Source organism: Pomacea canaliculata, linkage group LG12 (assembly GCF_003073045.1).
Source record: "Pomacea canaliculata isolate SZHN2017 linkage group LG12, ASM307304v1, whole genome shotgun sequence".
Taxonomy (NCBI): domain Eukaryota; kingdom Metazoa; phylum Mollusca; class Gastropoda; order Architaenioglossa; family Ampullariidae; genus Pomacea; species Pomacea canaliculata.
This window is the reverse complement of record NC_037601.1, coordinates 21,178,595-21,199,635: the sequence shown is the minus strand read 5'-3', so window position 1 is coordinate 21,199,635 and position 21,041 is coordinate 21,178,595. Positions and strand designations below refer to the sequence as shown.

Sequence of the window (21,041 nt, the reverse complement as noted above, 5' to 3'; positions counted from 1 at the left end):
ATTGGGTCATCGTTTTTATTTTTATCGATTCAATGTCACCCAGGACAATGGAAAAGATACTAAAGAAAGCACAGTTAAGTCAGAACCATCTGAACGTAAGGAAGAAGCGAACAACAACACTGTAATTAATGAAAAAGGACTTGCGGCCAAAGGAGAGATGACAGCAAAGCAGGGAGATGAAGCTGCTTCCAGACAACCTTTAAAGCAACTAGGTGGAGAGACCAGTGCATTACTGAAGCCAAGAGCATTGATGCCACCAAAGAAGCCAGTTGCTACAGTTACAGTGTCGTTGGAAAAGGGGGAAGTATTGAAGCCACCTTCAGCACCAGAATCTTCAGCATCAGTGCCTGCGGTGGGAACCGGTTAGTAAAGAACTGATAGAGTTAAGAGCCCTTTCATCTTTAAAGCTGTTTATTATGCTTCATGTGTGTCAAAGAATTTCTAGGAAGAGTAGGAAGTGGGGAGCATCTGTATGCATGAGGGCAGTATTTTGTGTTTTGTGCTGAAGGGACCATGGGCCATCCAATGGCACATGATGGTTAAAGTGCTTGTCTCCAATGTGAGGATTAGGTATCTTGGGTTCAGATCTCATCTTGGGCTGTTCTTTTTTCTTTGTGTGGCACCTGCTTGCAGAGAGATTTTTGTGTTTGTGTTAATTTTGTTAATCCATTTTATAGCTTGAGATTACTGATTTGAGCTCTTTCCATGCACTTCTTAGAACATTGATATTTGAAAGATAATAGAAGGAAGAAGTTATTTAACCTATGACATTAACATCAAATGTCCCCCACTCATTTCTTGGCAGATTTGTAAGCTGATAAATCTGCCTGCCTTTGTTTATCCTAATCAAAGATGTTTATTAATGCTGAAAGTATCTCTTACATGCAAAGGCAGTTTGCCAGATATTGTTGCTGGTTGCTGGCTAGTGTTGGCACAAAGATGACATCTTTGAATACCTTTTTAAAATAAACCTCCACAACCAGAAATTTGCTTCATTAATATCTTCTGGTTTTTTCCTCATTCAAACAAGGAGAGACACCAGTTCCAAAACCAAGACCACCTCCTCCTGCAAAGCCAAAGCCACCACTAACTGCTCCAAAGCCCCGCCTGTCGTCTGGTACTAACTCTGAAGAAGATTCAGGTGAGATTTGCACTGCTCAAGTCTGCTACATTCAGGTAGTGTGTGTCATCTAGAATTGGAATTTACATTGTTTGTGCAAAGCATGGATAGCACAAAATTACTGTGTGTATACATGGCAGATGTTAACCTAAATGTTTATCATAGATAATTTAAGCCACATAGTTAATATCCATCTCCTAAGGGTAAATAAATGCCATCTTGCGGCCCTATGTACCTCAAGGAGTAACAAAGAATAAACTATAATGCCATCACCATTAAAAATTGAGTTTCAGAGACAATTCTAGAGAAATTTGTTTCCAAATATTTTATCATTTCCTAAGTTTTAGCAGATAGGCATCATTCATTATCTGTTAGAATCGGTACATTCAGTAAGATTTTTCTTATTTAACTTTGTGTACATATCTTTAGATTAATATATTTTAATTTCAATGGTATAAAATCAACAGCCAGGTGCGTTCATAAATAACAGTGCACAATGTGTGAAACATTGTCATTCTTTCTCAGTCTCTTTACCTGCATCATGTACACATATTATCTTTGCTTCTTCCTTCTCGTAAATCTGCTGTATATGGCTACAATGAATATACATTTAAGTTTCAGTTTCTTCATTTAATTTTTCTTGTGAAACTTAAATTGTGGAGACAGAGAAATTATAGTATTGGTTTATCAGTGTCACTGGTTAGTAAAGTGGTCTTTTGTAATATTTTGCCAAAAGCAAAGAAATTAAAATAGTAGCACCTGGAAGATTAGATATGAAACAGTTCTGTTTTACATGTTTTAAAAAAATTATTATAGTTGCTAGAACCCTCTCATGACATAGACCTTTTGCTAGAACATAAAAACTCCTTGTTGCTTTTATTTCCTTGTCTTTGCAATTAATCATGCGTGGAAATAATTTTTTAATGCCCTAGCTTGTAGTGAATGAAGTGCTAAGTAATGTTCAGTCCATCATAGAAGGTGCATGCACATGTTCTTTTTTTTTTTTAATGGTCAGAATCTGTATCTACAAGACATGCAGTATAAGTGGGGTGGAGGGGTGGCATAAAAAAGACTGTGAGGGGTGATGGCAAATTGCAGGCATGCCATTGTTACATACTGTGATTTTACACTATCATTTGGGTTTGGGGAGGATTAAGGTTAGGATGCTACTTGATCTTTCTTGATAATGCATGAGCCTGTTTAGAATGCTTTTTTCCCTTATGTGATATTAGTTTACTTTGTAAATGTTCTGTTTATACCACCTGAACAAATTTGTACATACATTTTTTTGTTGTTTTAGCCCTGATCATTTCAGTCTTGGACTTTGCTTTAGCTTTAAAAAAAAATGTAGTGGTATTTCTTTCCCAAAATTGTGGTCAGAGCTGGGTAATGTTTGTAAGCATTTCATTCTGCTTTTTCTGTATAGCTTGCCGGATATGTCTTATGCTCTAACATACTTTTTGTTTCGACTGTGAGTGCTATTCCTTGAATTCTGACAAACAGATTTATTGAAAAGGCTTTTTATTTTCTTTTATGAGTTGACCTAACCCTGCCTTCACTTGCTGAATTCTGTAAGGATTTCAGTCTGAAAATGAGCTTGCTGACCTCTCTTGTCATCTCTTACTGTCTGCAGAATTTTTCAGAAGCATTTTTCCACTCCAGCTCTGTAAATGAAATAGAGGGCATGCACATTTTAAGATGGGCCATATTTCAGATGCATGCATGGACCTAAATGATATGCTTAAATGGCACGTCAATTGCTTCCCCTTCAACTTTGTCTTTTGTACTTACAGAATCTTGTCACATCGTTAACAAGTTTTAATAAAATGGTTATTGATGATTATTAGTTTATACAGTCATAATAGTGATTTGCACATACAGGCATACACATGCACACACCAAGGCAAGACAGATTCATGAAGACAAATGCATCCTCAAGAAAACTGTGAGAAAGACATTGACTGCATCAAACAACCATTTAACGACAGATACTTTTAAACAAAAGATATTGGCAAAGTCAAGACAGATGAAGGGGTTATATTAACTGATAATATATTGGTACAATCTGATGTGTAAAATTTTGACTTCTGATGTTTTATTTATTGCTTTTAAGTAAATCTCACAGCAGTAGTATGTTCATCACCATGGAGAAAAGTGCTTCAATTGTATATGAGTACACACTTGTGTTGAAGAAGGAAAAGCCAAAAAAAAAGGAAAAGATTGAGGATAGAGGCCCCTGGTCCCCTAATGATAAATAAAGATATCTGCATGTGGCTGCCACTTTCAACACTGTTTTAAAATGTTCACCTTTTTATAGATTTTTTCCAAAAAGGCATCACTGCTATAAAAATGTTTCAGAGCTTTGTTTCGGTGTTTTTTTTTCTCTTTTTTCTCACTATTTCATTGTGACATTGCATGCAGATTTATTTGCATGGTTACACTTTTTCAGTTTTGCGTGCAACGCAATCTTTAGCTTATAAAGGTGTTGAAGACCGTTATTTTGAGATGACATGACACATTTTTAGGTGTGCGAGATAAAGATATGTATAATATGCAAGCACATATAAGAATATTTTCTGAGTTCTTAGAAGAAAACACATTTTCAGAAGGCTTGTTTGAATAGCTGTTTTCAACAGTCGTTTCGAGCAATTTTGTGACCTAATGAAAAGATCCTTTAATTGTAAAATTACTATTTGGTTAAGAAGTAGTATTTGACATATTCAGGGGTTTTTTTTTTCATTTCTAACTTACAATTTTTCTTAAATACATGGCTAGAAATATTTCAGGTTTTCCTACAACTGGTTTTTTGTTGGTGCCATTTGTTTTCTGTTGTTGTGCACAAGTTGGCGTGATTTTGGTCCCTATTGACTTATTTTCAGCTGTATAGCATTTGCTGGGACTGGCTTTGACATGGGATTTACAGGTTTGCTGTTTGACATTTTCAAGGTTTTACAGAACGGCTACTATTCTCACATCTTCATTCTTCATTCTTTTTTTTTTTTTTTTAAAGCTAGCAGTCGTAATGTCTTACTGTCCATCACTAGAAAGTTCTCTCAGCTTGCTTGTTTTTAGTGAGTCTTCCATTCCCTATTTGCAGCAAAATCAGGGTGTTCAATGTCTTGAACTGTTTTTATGGGATGAATGAACATTGCAAGTCTTGTTCATGTTCAAGAAGCACTATTTTTTTCTTATCTGGGCACTGTTATGCAGAGATCTCATGCTTGTGCATGGTTGGCATGCCTCCTTGCACACAGTGGATTTATTGATGGTAAATACTTCCTTTGCACAAATCTCATGAAAATATTTATAAATAGGGCCATTAAGGGAAATACAAATTTGTTCAGATGGTGTTAGTAAACTCAAATCATTTTTCCTTGGTAATATATTCCTTTCATTGTGACTCCCCACTTCTCACCATTCAGTCCCCACTATTGCAACTTCAGGCAGCATCTCAAACGCAGGAGAGAGGAGAGCGGAGGGAGAAATAGTCTACGACTCCTCAACTTTGCGGCTGTCAGTTAAAGACAAGATTAAACGATTGAGCCAGGTGAAACTGCAGCCACCATCAGCACCTCCTGCACAGCTAAAGACACCATCCTTGCAGAAGGATGTGAACTTGCCAGACAGTATTTCAGGTTAGTCCCAAGCTGCAAGACATGATCCACATCCAGGTTAAAGCTTCTTGCTGTCTGGAATCCAATCATCAAAGTTTGATGACCTCTTTTGCAGTGTGATATTGGAAAAACTCAGGTCATTGTACAACATGGTGATGGTGTGTACTTTAACAGGAGTAGCCATATTTGCTCCTAAAGCTTTTTTATCATTGCTTAGGGGAGTTTGGTAGCGACCTCTGCATTTCAGAGCTGCTTTAGAAAACATTTATCTGTAGATGCCCTCATTTTTAGTTCCACCCTCATCAATGTTTGTTACAGAATGCACTGAGCATGTGTAATGATGAGACCTAGGAGTTCTGATCACGAGGTGACAAGGTATTTTACAAAAACTGAAAGCATAGCAAGGTTAATCATGAATTGTGCATCAAAAGTCAGTGAAATATTGAAAGTAATAGTTTAGACAGAGTGTTGCAATGTCTTAACAAACATTCAGCGATGTGATACACAACTGGCTTGTTTAGTTGTCATCTTTAAAAAAATGAGCGGTTTATGTTTTACAATAAAGCATTGAATTCTAAGTTTTATGAATTTATTGAGGAAGTGTACTTTTAAGGCCCATTCGAAGATTTTCTTACAGATTGGAAAAAACAGAACCCTCAAAATTTGCTGTTAAAATTTTGCTCAAATGCATTGTCAGGAAATGAGTGATGGACCTTTTGACCTCATCTACAAAAGAAATACATTAACTGAATAATTGGTATTTGATGAAAGTTTTGGTAACTGTGGAGAGTAATGAGACTTAGACCCAAAGCTTTAGATGCTAGGTGGTCCATTACCAGATTGCCACAACACATTTCCCTCATATGATCAAGCTATGGAAAGGGGGAGGGTAAGGCAGTTGGAGGAGAGGAGATGGACAACACCCTCACATAAAGGAGATGGATGTGGTCTCTGACACCTCACTCTCCAACAACCATTTTCTTTTTGTAGTAATTACATTATAGTTTTTGCAGATTTTACCTTGAAGCTTCTTGATCAGACCTTCTTGTAAATTGATCAGTGTTGGTGTTGTGGAAAATATTTTTGTAGTAGTTTTTAAAGCAGGTGTAGTGGGCTTATGATACATAACTGGTAATATGTGTTTCCATTATTGTGGGTTTACAGTGGTTTCAATTACAGCAGCACTAGTATGGTGAGAGCTTGATTAGGTGACTAAGTGGAATTTTTTTTTTTAATTTTGTCTTGGATGCTTTGGATATCACAGTGTGTTTCAAAGCTTTTAAAATATTGCAGTTTGGTGGCAGGAACATAACATTCCCCATTTTATTTAGAACTGTTGTCAGGTTTTCACATTTGGATTCAGCAATTATAACAACACTTTCCTAACCCCATGCTTAATCCAGTACAACATATACGCATACTACTTGAGTTTTTTTACTTCAATAAACAACAGGGGACCTTGATCAAGGCTTAAATTTGCTCAAGAACCTTGTCTTTCAATTGCCATCTGACTTTGCTGTGTAATGACCATTTCTGTCTTGGCTTTTGTGAATGCTGATCCATCAGGAATGAGCTAAGACATGGTTTGGGCTCTGGTGGTAAGTGATGCTTTGTTGCAAGTTTAGCCTTATTGCACTTTAACCTTTAACCCTTCTAATATTCTCCTGCACACAAGTAGTGCCATGCAGGTGTGCTAAATGTGTGTGTTCAGAACCAGACCAACAAGGGTCATTCTCATTCTCATTAACAATTGATGTTTCTGTAATAGTAGTGATTTTAAAAAAAAAATTTAGTATGTTGTGGCGTTTGGTGTGTTTTTGCTTTCATTGGTGTGAGTGACATTTACTTTCAGCTTCTTCGTAAACTCTTAAAAATCACTTTCATTTAAGTGTTTGGTAACCGAACTGTTTATTTGTGTACATATTTATATTCAGCTATGAAAGTATAAAAGGTCTAGGCTTTGGAAATTTTTGTTGAGGTTTGCTAACGGCACAGGACATTACACATTACACATTTATTCTTCAGAAATGTACTGATATCTGCCTGCATAGAGTAACAAAGTTTAGAGTCAGCAAACTTGTGTTTGCAGAGTACAAAAAATACCTCAGCCAGATATGCTGCCAGACCATTGATATCACCTTCATGATTTCCTTCATATTTTGCTTCTTATTTTCAACTTAGAATACTTACAAAGTATAAAAGTGAAGTGTCCTAGTTTCTTATCTTTGTCAGTACAGTTAGAGAGTGTGATTGTACTTGTTTTCCTGCATAGATATTCATCTGCACAAAATGCACTCATTCACACACTTTTGAAAGATACGTTGGCATGTACCTGTGAAGAGCCTTGATGCTAGGAATTAATATTTAAGATTCTGAGAGCATTATTTCCACTTTCCAATTCTCCTTGTTCACTTGTGTGAATGTTCATGACCTACTTGCATGAATGTTCATCGCCGACTTGTGTGAATGTTCACTACCCACTTATGTGAATGTTCACTGCACACTTGCAATATGCATGTGAATGTAACTGTTATTGTGGGTGTGTATACACACTGTATTATGTCTCTACCTGCCTGCATTTTATGCAGAACTGGCACATGCTTCCTGCCAACTTCCACAAATGCTACATTCACTTTGCAAGGGTTCAGTGTGCATAAATTTTAGTTGTGGTAAAACTGTTTTGATTTTTTTTTTAAACATGATTCTTTGAGTGGTGTTCTTTCTGTCAATGTTGACATTCATCTGTTATTTTCAATTTTCTTCCTTTCACTTCAGCTTTTGATTTTCATGGTTTTATGATTCATTAATTTATAAAGGGCTTCAGGCTACTTTGTTAAAGAGACTTTGCTTTCAGAGAGAAAATGTTAGTGGGTTGAGTTTTTTTATTGTTTGTTTTTAAAATACAGCTCATTAATTCTTTTGATCGTTCATTTTTCTTGTTCATTTATCTGTTTGTTTGTTTATATCTTCATTTATCCATTTACTCAACATGAATGACATTATTAGGGGTTGCCTCTAGCTCTCATTCTCTCTGGTCACAGCGGTGTTTTGTCTTTTTTGTTTTTCCTATCAGCTCCATCATTTTCATATTTAAATGTTTGTACGTGTTTTGTTGTTCATATGTGTTTTCTTGGAAGTGGGTCAGAGTGAAGTGACTCCCTGTTACTGATGAGGTCATTTAGAATTAAAACCATGGAATAATCTTAAATAAGTAATCATGGAATAAGTCAGTATTTACATAGATACTTTATATCTCTAGATTGGCTAAGAGAAGAAGTACATGAGTTGATATATTAGCGAAGGACATTATTAAAATAACTCATTGTATACATAATAAAGGTAATAAACAAGTTGAAATGTTGTATAAATTATATACAAATTTGTAATGATTCATGTGTACATATTTATACATTATTTTATGCAGTCTTCCAGAGAACACTCTAAATGAAGTCTGAGAGACTTTGAGACAAGGAAACCTATTTTCTAAATACCACAGTTGTAGTATTTGTAATGACAGAAAGTTTTGCACTATGATCTCTCTTTACATTAGCTTTCAACAAATGTATTTGCTTCTTGTATACTAGTCCATGCTTTATATGCATCTAATGGTTAGATTACTTATAATACTTGCATCCCCAGACTTTTAATGACACTTCATATAGACACTCATCCCCCATGAAGTTCATGTTGAATTAAATGTGAATTTGATTTACATTATTTTTTGCCTTCAGTTAAAAGGATGAAGTGTCTGGGATTAAAAGTCAGGGGATGAAGTGTCGGATGAAGTGTCAGTGTCTGGGATTAGTGACTCTACTATATACAAACCATCATATTGTAATTAATTGATTTTTACAGCTTTAAAGCAAATATTAATGAATGCATCTAAACTGATGCATATACATGCATATGTATGTGATATCTTTTCTTATACTTGCAGAAGCAGATGAACACCAGTCAGAAGAAGAGACCTCCAGACCAAGCAGTATTGAGGATGCTGATGGCAGGCCGGCCGACAGCCAGGTGTCTGCACAAGCAGGGGAGCAAGGGGCAGCAGTCAATGGGAAGAAGTCAGCTGTAGGGGACGATGAAATCATGGTGTAGTAGGAGACTGTTGGCAGTTGATAATGTGTATATGATAGAATGTGATAGTATGTTGATAGTGTGTACTTGGAAGGCATGGCATCTTTCCTGATTAATAGGCATTCTGTATTAATTATGAGTTCCTTCATAGATTACAGAAAAATTAAAAAGTAAACCTAATCCAACATGCAGAAGATTATAAGTTGTTTAACTTTAAAAAATGGAAAGTATTGTGATAACATTTTCCAAATGATATTTGGATGCTAAAATCAGTATTGAGCATTGTATATTTCATCTATTGAAAAAGGTTTTGGCAGTCGCGATTTGGTGAAACATACAGATGAATGAAATCCAAAACAAAATTTATTGTTTCATTCATTGCTTCCTTGAATTCGTGGAGGATGATAGATATATATGATTTCCATGCAAGTTTTCCAGTGTATCTCATTCTGTTATCATCTCTTGATCTGCTTCATGATGTATGCAGCAAAGTAGACTGCATGTGATTAATGTCATGCTTCTGAAATGCCTGTAAATGATGCTAGAAACAAGATGAAGTTTTGCGGGCAGTGGTAGAAATGAGAGAAAGACAAGACAGCCATCGTTAATTTGGAATATTTGTTAAGTTACACGAACACTGGATCCTGCTTCTTGATAACTGAACTACGTCACATTTTGCTGTTGCTTAGAGATTAATCCTACTAAATGTGACATTTTTTTAAAAAGGTACAAAGTTTCCAGGCTGTGTACCTTTGCTTGCTCAATGTACGAGGGCAACACAGAAACTGGCAGCCATTTCACTGTGCTCAGTGCAGAAGAACTTTGGAAAAAGAGCTTGACGTAGAACATAATAATCGCCTCAACCACTTTGGTTTATCATTATATTGCATCATGTAATTAAATTATATATAGTAGTCATACATAACAGTCTAGTACTCTTCTTGTTGAATGTTAGGTAAAGAATACTGTGGAACATCGCGGCATGTGGCAATATTGTGGAAATTATGGTAGCATGATTGTATGGCATAGTGTGGAGCCAGAATATCGTGGTCTAAAATCTTGGTGCAGAATTTTATGCAAGGAAATATGATGATCTGGAACATTAGCACTGTCATAATAATAAAATGTTCCTGACTTGTTTGTTTTAAATAGAAATGGCAAAGAAAATTTACTAAAGTGCACTTATTAAATGTCTTACATTAGGGAATTCATCTGTGCTGGTGTTTGTATGCAAGAAAAATTATAATTTACTGTCTACATTTGTAGAAAAAAGAAGAATGTGAGGTGAACAATTGAAGATCTTCACTTGTATATAAATATTTTTTTTCATTTAATATGCAGTTTTTATACGCACTTAAGAATACGCATCTTACTGTTGCAGTCTTATCTCCTCTTGTCAAAGCATGCTCATAGATTTTTGCATAATTAGATATATTTTTGTTCTGACTTGTTTAAGCTGTATTTTGTCTTCTTTCAAAAATTTTGTAGATCTTAAATTTTATTTAATATTTGTTTATCTCTATATATGTGTGTGTGTGCAATGATACAGATCATCACTACACCAATCCTGTATTGTTCCTGTTTGCTGAGGATATACAATGACATGGAAAGGTGTGCATGTGCTGACTCACATTGTGTTGTTCCCATAGTTATTATTCTTTTCTTTCCATCATTGCTTCCCTTTTGCCACCTACTGTTCATCTTATATTTGTAATGTTGGGAAGAAAGTACTGCAACATTTTTACTTGCAATGGGTTACAAGCGTGGATCAAGGCATTTAAACTTTCTCCCTCAACCTCCAGTTTTTGTTGAAATCTTGTGTAGGGGGTTTTCCACTAAGTCAGGGTAAATCTTGACTCAAAGCAGTCTGGTTATCCATTGAACTTTATCAGTTTTTTATTGTTAATTGTGAGTTTAAATCTATAGGACTTTTTTGTTGGGTTTTTTAATGCAAGATAACTTTTTCTCTGATCTGGAACATAAATAATTCTTTGTTGATCTGCCATTACAAGGCTGCAGCCCTGTGATTTGGTGGTAGTGCTTACATTCCAGGTCCATGAGAGTCTTGCAATTAATTACATTCCAAAACACGAAGCTTTTTGCTGCATCAGGAGTAGTTTTAATGTTGGGTTTTGGACTAAGTTTGTTCAGGTGTAATTGTCCAAGATTGCTTTCTAGGTGATGTGAGCACACCTTTGTTAAAGATGTACACCAGCTGTGTGCAGACAAGCAAAAAAACTATTCATACCATAGGATATTCAAGACTTTCAAAAGGCATTGTTTCTCAGCTTATGTTGATCAAAGTAAAACAAGTCCAGCATAATGTTGACACAGTGATGCTAATTCAAGTCATAGCCGGCTGTTCTGAGTATACACAGTGCATATGTGAGATAAAATTTCCATTTTTAAGGAAACCTAGGTACACTTGTCTTTTTTAATATCCATGAACATTTGTGCAGGTTTTTTAAAAAAAAAAAATGCTATCCTGCTCCATTTTATCTTTTAAAACAGCTTAATCAATTTACATGTCATTTTATTGTATAATTCTTTCACCCCCGAGCTAATAAGATAAATCTGGACTGTTTCTACAAAGTGTGGAAATTTTGAAAAAATAAATTCAGATTAATTAAAAAAGTTATAGAGATCTTTTTTCAAATAAGTCTGTTCTTCTTTCAGTGGCCCTCACCTGTTCTTATCTCCCCTGTCTCACCGCCTCCCTTCCATGTCTCCCTCTGTGCCCCAGTCTCAGTGCTTGCATTCATGCTTGTGATTAGGCTGGAAATGGCTGTGCAGTATTTATGAAATATTGTACTACTCCATTTGTTCTGTACTTGCTTGTCTCTGTCTGCACCTGCTATTTTGAAAAGAATGCCAGACTATTCAGCTGGTTTCTTAGCACAGCTATTTTAGTTTTTTTCATATTTTTGTTTTGAAAAATTCATTCCATTACCAGGCTGGAAGGGTGAGAGTTGTAAACAGCCTACAGAGTGATCAAGAAGCTTACTTAATCCCTCAGTTTGTTTCATATGACGTTGCTTTCAACTGTAGCAATGGGGTCAGGTAGTAAATAATAATTGACTTGGTATGTAGAACTGATTATCCATGTAGGAGGCAAAGGCAGAAGAGCTTTACCCTTGCAAGAACCACAAGCATGCTTCTAGTTCCAATTATGGTATTACCTGACATAATTGTTTGCATTTGTTGTTCTAATAATAAATTGAAAACATTTCTTTAATACATGCATAATTGTATAATCAATATCTTCATCAGTTATAGCTTATGCTTGAATGGCAATAACCATATAAACATGAAGGAACAGTAATAATCATTTGATAAAATATATGATGAGCTGAAATTACATTTTTATAGAAGTTTTATTAGAAATTTTATTTTTTTCATTTTTTGATTAAGGTTTTGGTTAACAAAATTGAAAGAAAAAAAAAAAAAAAAAGAAATGTGCACCAATAAGTTTTCTAGACATTTTTGCTGCTTTCAGCCTCATTTCTCATTAATTCAACTTAGCATTTTACAACAAAGGCTTTGATCAGTCTGGTTGTGAAATGTTGGTTCTTCCAATTTAAAAAAGAAAAATGATAATTGAATATGCATAAATCTACAGAGTTCATACAGTTTGCAGCAAGGAGCGTTACAGAAAGTTTTTCAGAGCTTTTTCATTCTGTTTAGCTGACTGTAGATAAATCATTTTTTTGGAACTTTTAAAAGAAACTGCCTAATGTGAAAAGCCTTCAATTGAATTCAGGGCAGTGTACATCGAAATTACATGCATGTTAAAATGGATGCACTGAGATGGATTGGAATTAATATATTTCTTGTGCAAAAGTTGTATTTGTGCGAAATCTTCGATTATTTTGATTTTTCATTAGATCTCTTTAATGAGGCAAGACTCCTGTCATCTCAGAAGTGCCTGTGATAAGAAGCACAACTTGGAATAAATTTTTATTAAGAAATTTTCATGAAATCTGACATGAAAAATATTCAGTTAATTGAATTGTAGATGTTTTCTCTTCTTTTTTTTTTAATCAGAGATGAATATAATGATTGGTAAATTTTCGTAATTTCCTTTTTCTTTAGATGTTTTTTGTCTGCTGCTGTCAAATTGTTTGGAGTTACATTGAAGTTCCTTATAGTTTAGTCCTCAAAAGTAGGTAAGGTTAAAGAAATGGGTAATATCGGAAATTGTTTTTTACCATTCTTCGTATGATTAGTTACATATTAGGTTTGTTTTAATAAGAGGAGCATCAAGAAAAAGAGGTGCATTAGTGCATATTAACAGTCATGTATTCTTCCCCAATATTGTGCGCTGCAGCTTCGCCACCTGCACCTACAGGGGAGATAATGAAGGTGATGCATATACCTTCAGTTTGCACTGTGCTCATATAAACAAAGTGCACAGACCAGAGAAACATTTGTTGAGATGCTACAGAGAGTGAAGATGAGACAGAAAGCAGCAAAGAGTGTGGATGTTGTTTCTAGGTACAGCTCTGTATTCCATTAAATGAAGTTTGTACAAACACATTAAATGTATGCACTGAAACTACCTTTAAACTAACCTTTTAAATTCCTTTGATGCTTGTGACATGTCCTTATGATTGTTTTCAATACTGATAGCTGTCTGTGTCTTCGGGTTAAATGTGATAATTACATGTATATGTAGTAATAAGCAGCAATGGCTGGGGAATTGTACAGGAAATGTTACCCTCTTTGTAGCAGGCTCAAGCCACTTTGCAAAAACATTAGAAAGTAATATGTGTGAGGGTTCAATGATCAACAATGTTGAACTGTTTTGTTCAGTCTAGAGTTAGGAAATGTGAAACACTGTTTGCTTTTCCTTTTCTTCTTTAACTCAGAAACGAGGTCATCAGGTGGATTTTTAGTATGATAAAAATCATGACTTCATTTAAAATTATTTGAATTATTAGACACATACTTATTCACTAGCTGATCTTTAGTTAAGCCTTTGTAGTATATGTTGGCATCTTAGTCAAGAAAGCTCCTGTTTCATTTTCCCTACAAAGCAAAGATGTAAGATGGGGAAAATGCTCTGAAATTGTGTTTGAGTGAATGGAGAATAATGTGAAGATTTTCCTCTATTTTATAATCTGCAGGAAGGCTGTACTTCAAATTTCTTTAATTTTGAGCATTCTGAGAGATCTTTGTGAGCGTGCACAGTATTTTTGAAATATCTACTTTTGCCTTAAAAATATTATGCCTTAAAATACATTTCTTTTCAATTTGTCTACTCTTTGCCTTCTTTTAACTGTTTAATTGTTTTCATCCAGGATGTTGATGCTGAATGTATTCTGTGACTGTAATTACTGTGTGTGTATTATTTAAAAATAATAATAATAATAGAACTTATTCAGTACTTTACAAAAAAAACTTGCAGCAGTCTTGGGAAATTTGTTTGGATGGTGTTTGATCAGTGATTCTAGCGGTAGCCGAAATACCATGTATAGCGAAAGTCAGCAGTTGTTAAGGAGGCACATTTCTCATTTTCTATGCAGATCTGTTGTTTACCAAATGGTTCAGGTTTTGAAACAGGTGCTTTAGATATGCTATGCCTCTACTTGTATTTAACTGTATGATGCTTTTTTCAAGTTGTTTGACAAAGAGGTTCTTTTGCATTTTATTTATTTTTTTATTTTAGCCTGCAAGCAGTCCAGCTTTGTATATCTATAAAAGTGCCAGAGAAAGGAAGAGAGAGAGAGAAGTTTATTATATTAGCAATATCACATAGCTACTTAATGCATAAATGATTAATGAGTTCTCTATGGTTTTAGGACTCAAAATCTGCTATCATGATTTTGAAGTGCATATTTTACTGCAAGCTGTCATTAACTGTGTCCTGCACTTCAGAAGATGATGTGTGCTGGGTTTGAATGAACTGTATGTATGTAGTTTTTGTTTATGGAAGTATAATCATTTTCTAGGTGAGAATAAAGTACAAGTAGGTTGTAGATATACTAATAAGTGGGCTACAAAAATTATTTTTGAAAAGCTCAGTTCTTTTAAAGAATGTAATATGCATGTCAACATCATGTGTTAGTGATTCTTTCTTTCAACATCCCACTCCTTCAAGTTAGTATAAATCAGTGTAAAGTGTGTCAAGGTTAGCGATATCATTATGAATTTGATTTAGAAGGTATCTCATGCAGTTTCACCCATGGCTCAGTCTTGGTCTTGATAGAGGAAAATTGTGAAGTGCTGGAAGCTCGTGGCACTGTAAGTTGGCCTTTCTCCTATTCAGAATATAGAATGTACATGCCGTCAACAGTGAAAGGAGGTTGTTCTCTACACTAGCTCACCTCAGTCGCTAAGTTGTATTTATTAGAGTCTGCTTGCAAGTGTTTACGGCTGCATAATACTCTTCATTTTTATTGTCGTGTTGTCATCAGACATATTTAACAAATAAGTCATGGCTTCATTTGCAGGTCAGAAAAGAATAGTTGCTGCATTACTATGTTCATACAGGAAAGGCTGGCATAGATATTGCTTCTCATGCTTAGCATAGATTTTATTGATGCTTTCCATGATAAGCAAGATCTTAATTTTGTGTTAGCAGATCCATTTCTCATTCACATACTTAAAAGAATATTTTGGTATTTTGCAGTTGGCATCTTTGTGCACTTATAGAGTGCTTAAACATCCCCCTTCCCATAATATATATATAAACATACTTTGATTACACTCGAATACTTAAAAAAAATTTAGTAAAAGTATTTTTTCAAAGTGACATGCATAATGTTCACCACTAAGCAGCTAGACCTTTTTTGAAAATGTATTTTCAAGTAACCCTTCATGGTCCATTTACAATGCTTGGCATTAGGAAAATGTGTTAGTTAATTAACAATGAGAAATTTCAGCACTTATCTGTTATGCATATTTTTCCTGTCTTTATTCGAATTTGCAGAATTCAACAGAAGTGCATATGGAGAGCATTATGAGGATTCAAAGTGTCTGCATGTCTTTTGGATGGGACTTTATACTTTTATTATATAACCTTCTGTCTTGGCGAATGGGCTCAGATGAATACTTCTGAGGTTAAATATTGTGAAGGTGATGGAAGATCTAAAGTTTTGATGCCTTATGACCATGGTGTCCTAAGGATGATCTCCTGAAATGACTTTCTTTGTTGCTTTTGAAAGTGACATAAACGAAACGGAGTTTGTTTGTTTGGTTTTTTTAATTCAAAAGGACACAAAGAGGAAACAAAAGTAAATTTGCAAGTCAACAATCTATAAGTGCCTCTCTCCATCTGGGTTACTAGAATGGTTGTGACTGCCTCGGGCATGAACCTGTTTTTTTCCTTTTTGCGCGTGCATGCCCAGCATGAAGAGAGTATTGTGGTAGTGCACGTGCACACTTAAACTTTGATCTTAGTCGCTGGTAGTGGCAGCAGACCTCTCAAAGGATGGAGATGCTTGTAGGAGTTGGTCGCTGATGTACGCCCCTCTCAAACCGCTCTCGTTCATCTCACCTTAGTGTATAGAGACGTTAGTTTCACGGAATTAATAATCAATTAAGGACCTCATTATTATTTTCCTGCAGCTCGCTCGTCAACTATCGCCGAAGAAGCACAAGAATTTCTTCGAGTCCTTTTTAGGAAGGGTTCTGGAAGTTCGGTCTCACGCGTGGGTATTGTATGCACGTTTTAGAGGGTCACGATTTGCATTTATTGGTCGGGGGCGATGACTGTTTGGTCCTGCGGTGGCCATGAGAGCGGATGTTGTGTGCTGTGAGGTATCACACTGCAGCTGTTAGCAAGCCTGAACATGTAACCATGCCAAGGCACTGTGCAGTTTTTTGTTACACGTGTAAATAAATAAAACATTCAACTTTGTGGGTATCGCACAGTCTTTCGTGTTGTCTGTGTGTTTTGGATCCTTCAATTGCTACTCAGGGTTCTCGGCGTGATTCCTGTTAGTTTTATTTTTTTTTTTTTTTTTTTTTGCCGCTTGAAGAATTCAGCAATCAGTCATATGTGTGTGTGCCCTGTGATGAATTTTTTTCATTACCTTAGTGGAAAGTTTCTTAACAGGCGTAGAGCACACACGCATCAACTCAAGCACTCTTCAGTTCAGGAGTAAATGTCAGAAGGTTTAATCGTCAAACATATTTGCCAGAGCTGATCACAAGACATGAATCACAGTGCAATAACTTTAACCCTGAAAGACAAAACGTGCTATATACATTTGTACATGGTGCTGCAAAATCAGAAACAACCTTAGTTTACTTTTCTCTGATCGAGAATTGTATCGTCTCACCCTACACCCAAGTGAGGCTGCAAACAGTTCAAAGTCGTGACATGAACATAAATGTCCTCTCAAGCTACGCTGATTTCTTCAGAGTTGCTCACTGATAAAAAAAAAAACCGACATTCTTCAAACGGAAGAATACCGGTGTAACTGATCGGTTGGTAGCATAAATTCAGTCCAAGAGAGGCAACCGCAGTAAAGTTCACCTTCACCACTATAACATTTTTCTATCTCATACAGTGGGTGTAAATCAATGTTAAATATGCTGATTCCTGTCTGCTTACGGTGGTAAACATTTTAGAGTCTCGAATTATGTCGCTTTTATTTCTAAAATTGGAACCTGATGTTGCCAATGCATTTCTCGGAAGAGCCGCATAGAGCTGTGGATATGCGACATTGAAAAAAAAAAAAAATTCATGATTGAACAGCATGAGAAATAATGTCAAGGATGCGCCACATACAGGAATTTAATTTTTAACAACATTATGTAATTTATTTCAGTTCATTTCCTGGCGAGGATTCTTCGAGACTTCCAATATCTGCGTGTATGTGCTTGTTATACGAGTGCACGTGCGCAAAACGTATTTATTAGTATTCGTGAGTAATATATAAGAAACAAACGCCGAACCTTGCTTAAAATTAATAGTGTCGCTGCTTATTCAGATGTCGTCGCCTGGTCAGCTGTTCGTTGACAGCGAGCATCGTCCATATATCTCGATCGTCTTTTTAGTTTTTTACTTTTGGCATCGGATTTGTGTGTCTGGTGCAGAACAAAGATTGTACAAAACGCACAAAGGCACATCTTGTATGCGTCGTGTGTTAAACTGCGTCTCTAATCCTGTTGACAAATTATTCATTAAAATAGTAGCAATAATTTGTCGGCTGCCAACCTAAGATGTCGTTGAGATTAAATCAAAGTATCTGGGGCATCCTCGTTTTCATGCAGACGCGCTGTTCTTTAAGGGGAGGCGGCCTGATAGGTTTTGAGCTGTGAGTAGACACTGGGGTAAAGGAAGCTCCATGTTGTGAAACTGTTTCGGAGTTTGAATGGTGGTGCATTTGTAGACACCACTGCCATCCAGCTGTCCTACTGTAACCCACTCGCCAGTGTCCAGTGCAGGGCAGATGATTGGGGAACCTGCGTCTTGCTGAAAGCATGAAAATAAAATTTTACAATATATGTGATGTGCTATTTGCATCTCGCAATATCTGCAAACAAATATCTGAATACATTTTGCTGAATATGTTTATTACTATTTCAGCGTTGTCTTACTTTTGCGGTTATATTTTTTTTTAAAAATTTCAAAATTAATGTTTTCAAATTAACTTCTTAGCTGCAGTAATTAGCAGAAACAAACTTGTCTGTTCATGTCATCAGGTAAAGTGTGGCGTTAGATAACTATTGTTGGTTAATTTCCCAGAAGTTGAGGATATAGTGTGCTATTTTATTTTCAACATGCCTTTCAAAAGGTGCAGATTTTCTATGTATCAAAGTGATATTTATGACTTACAAGCAGCTGGGGTAGGGGAAGCCGTCAGTTCGTGTAACAGTCAGCTGCTGTGCGGTGATATTTGTCGAGACTATAGACACAGGTATTTCTTGCACGTTTGTTGCGTACACCATGTCTAGGAAACAACAGATGAAGCAACAATTGTTTTAATATGGGTCAAATTTTATATAATCTTCTCGGCTGCATAGTGTGTATGTAAGGGTACCATGTAATGGAACTTGTGATAAACGAGATGAATCAAGTCATTGAAGATTTCACGTAAAGCACAGTTACTAATACTGTAAAAAAAATACAGACTAGTCAGTCTTCAGATATTTGCGAAAGTGTTTAATATTTCCAGAAAATTAAGTAAATAACTAAATGACAAGGCGCGTTTACAAAAGACACATAGCTTCCTGCTTTGTCAGTCAAGCAAAGGTTGTCCAAAGCGTACAGACACACATCTTACTTGTTGTAATGGTATTGTCTGTTACTCCTGCGCCCACAATTTTGCATTTAGTGAAGTCAAGGTCGGACTGAGCGGTTGTGCTGTTGACGATGCAAGAGGGGAGGACACAGGACTTGTCGAATGTTACTGGACTACTGAGTTTGGCGGACCACAAGTTTGTACCTGAAATCATTGACAGGAAAAAGGGTAACTGATCATCAGCCAGGAACTCCTGAGCTCATCATATTGACTCGTCTGAAAATATTTTCTATGCCTTAACTTTCATTTATTACATTAATGAATTCAAACGATATAACTAGCTACATTATATTACTAAGATTTCTGCGCATGTGTTTGCTCCACCCGTTGGAGATGCTCTACTTATCTAGTTCTCGGTGAGACAACGCATACTACATGATACATTAGATTATAGAGACCCACACACACTATCTCTATGTTATTGTCTCATGTCGTGCAGTGGTGAAGTTGGAGGTTTAGATAAATGTAGTTCCAAAAAAAGTAAAGGTCGTCACCTAACCATTTTTTTTTTGGGGGGGGGAGAGGGGATGTCGTTTAGGGTGTGAAGTGTTAGAGATCCCTCTTCTCGGGGCCAGCATTTCTTCTGGGGCGTGCATCTCATTTTCCTTTCACTGCCTTAGCTTTCCTTTTATGGATTCAGTTACCCATTCTGTACAGTTGGATCGACTGCGGAAATATTGCTGCATCACAGGGATATCGAACTGGGGAGCATTTGGAAATGCTGTTCTGTAAAATCTGGGCTTCTCCTACGGAGGGGGTGATGGTTTGTGTGTGTATAAGAGAGAGTGGAAGCGTTGGAAAGGAAAAATTTAAAGAAAAGAAACAGCAGCATTTAGAATCTGTTTATTAAATGAGTAAGGCAGAGAACTCACCAAGCTGCTTCAAAGTTGTGTTGCTGACGGTGAGGGAGGTATCAAGGGTACCCGTTAATTTGTAGGAAGTTACAGCGGTCAGGGTTTTCTGGCTGCCAGCAGATCAGTGAGAAAAGGGGATTTTTTCTTCTTGTTTTTTTTTTTTTAACACCTGAAGACTTTCGAGAAATGAATGAACAAATACATGTTGAGAACATTTTTTGTTTTCAGCACCACGACTGTTAAAGGATTAATTCAGACCCGACATGATGAATTGCCATTTTCTGAAGGCGTGAGCCTTTGCTTCTTACTAACAGCTTATTCAAAAAATTGTCTGCTCAAGAACTGTCGACCAGCTGTATGTAAAAGCAAAACTGAGTTACATACGTCGAATATTTCTATATGACATCGTAGAAAAGAGACAGATGAAAAAAAAAAGACTTCTTTACCTGTATAGGTTATTTCTGACCGCTGTCGGGAACACAATGGTGTTTTGGTCTACCAGGATTGCCATCCCTTGAAATGCTTGTCCGGATGTGTTGGGCGACTTAACCTTCGTGACACAAATTCAAACACACCCGCACGAACATATATGAACGAAAAAAAAAAAACCACACACACACACAGAGCCTGGGTTACAACTTAGGGGGAAAGCTTTAACCGGGAGATTCGTTGTGAGGAGGCCGAGGAAGAGAGCATAAGCAGACTAGGGTGAGAGGAAGTGATGAAAGGAAAGGTAGCCATAATTAATACTGTACATATGTCAGATATCTAGAGCGTGACACAGAGAAAATGTATTATCCGGACAGCGGCATGACCACAGCCTAGAAGACAAAAGGAATATGTAAGTCATGTAAGTGCGCCATGTGGCAAGATGGCAAAATCAGGCAATGAATTCACGCACAGTAACCACTATGGCTGTGTCGGTAAATGGTGAATTCCGCACACACACACACACATGCACGCACGCACAGAGGGTAGTACGCACCAGGGTGACGATGCCCGGATACTGACAGTCCACAGCCACGTTGGTCGCTAATGGCAAACGCTTTGTGTCTCGCCGAGAGGAAATCCCACAGACTGCGGCGGCGAGTCAGCTGAGCAGAGCGCACACTGCTGTAGT

The 21,041-nt window shown here is 36.4% G+C and overlaps 2 protein-coding genes across 20 annotated transcripts in view; one reads left to right on the top strand and one right to left on the bottom strand.

Annotated features, from left to right (window-relative positions):
• Positions 1 to 12,390, top strand: part of LOC112577217 (F-actin-uncapping protein LRRC16A-like) — a 53,229-nt gene extending 40,839 nt beyond the window's left edge. For 13 of the 19 annotated variants that reach the window (XM_025260245.1, XM_025260242.1, XM_025260234.1 and 10 more), the window contains 4 exons: positions 44 to 362; positions 1,031 to 1,141; positions 4,543 to 4,755; positions 8,672 to 12,390. In XM_025260245.1, coding sequence (XP_025116030.1) covers positions 44 to 362; positions 1,031 to 1,141; positions 4,543 to 4,755; positions 8,672 to 8,835 — 807 coding nt within the window. In that variant the 3' untranslated portion in view covers positions 8,836 to 12,390. The other 6 variants (XR_003102025.1, XM_025260238.1, XM_025260230.1 and 3 more) reach the window with 6 other exon arrangements.
• Positions 12,391 to 16,911: 4,521 nt separating this feature from the next.
• On the bottom strand, positions 16,912 to 20,470 carry LOC112553439. The gene is made up of 5 exons (XM_025220652.1): positions 20,368 to 20,470; positions 19,940 to 20,031; positions 19,050 to 19,211; positions 18,602 to 18,716; positions 16,912 to 18,238 (listed from the first exon to the last, which is right to left on the bottom strand). The coding sequence occupies exons 1-5, from the start codon at positions 20,430 to 20,432 to the stop codon at positions 18,178 to 18,180; spliced, it is 495 nt and encodes a 164-aa protein (XP_025076437.1). The 5' UTR covers positions 20,433 to 20,470; the 3' UTR covers positions 16,912 to 18,177.
• Between the last annotated feature and the right edge of the window lie 571 nt (positions 20,471 to 21,041).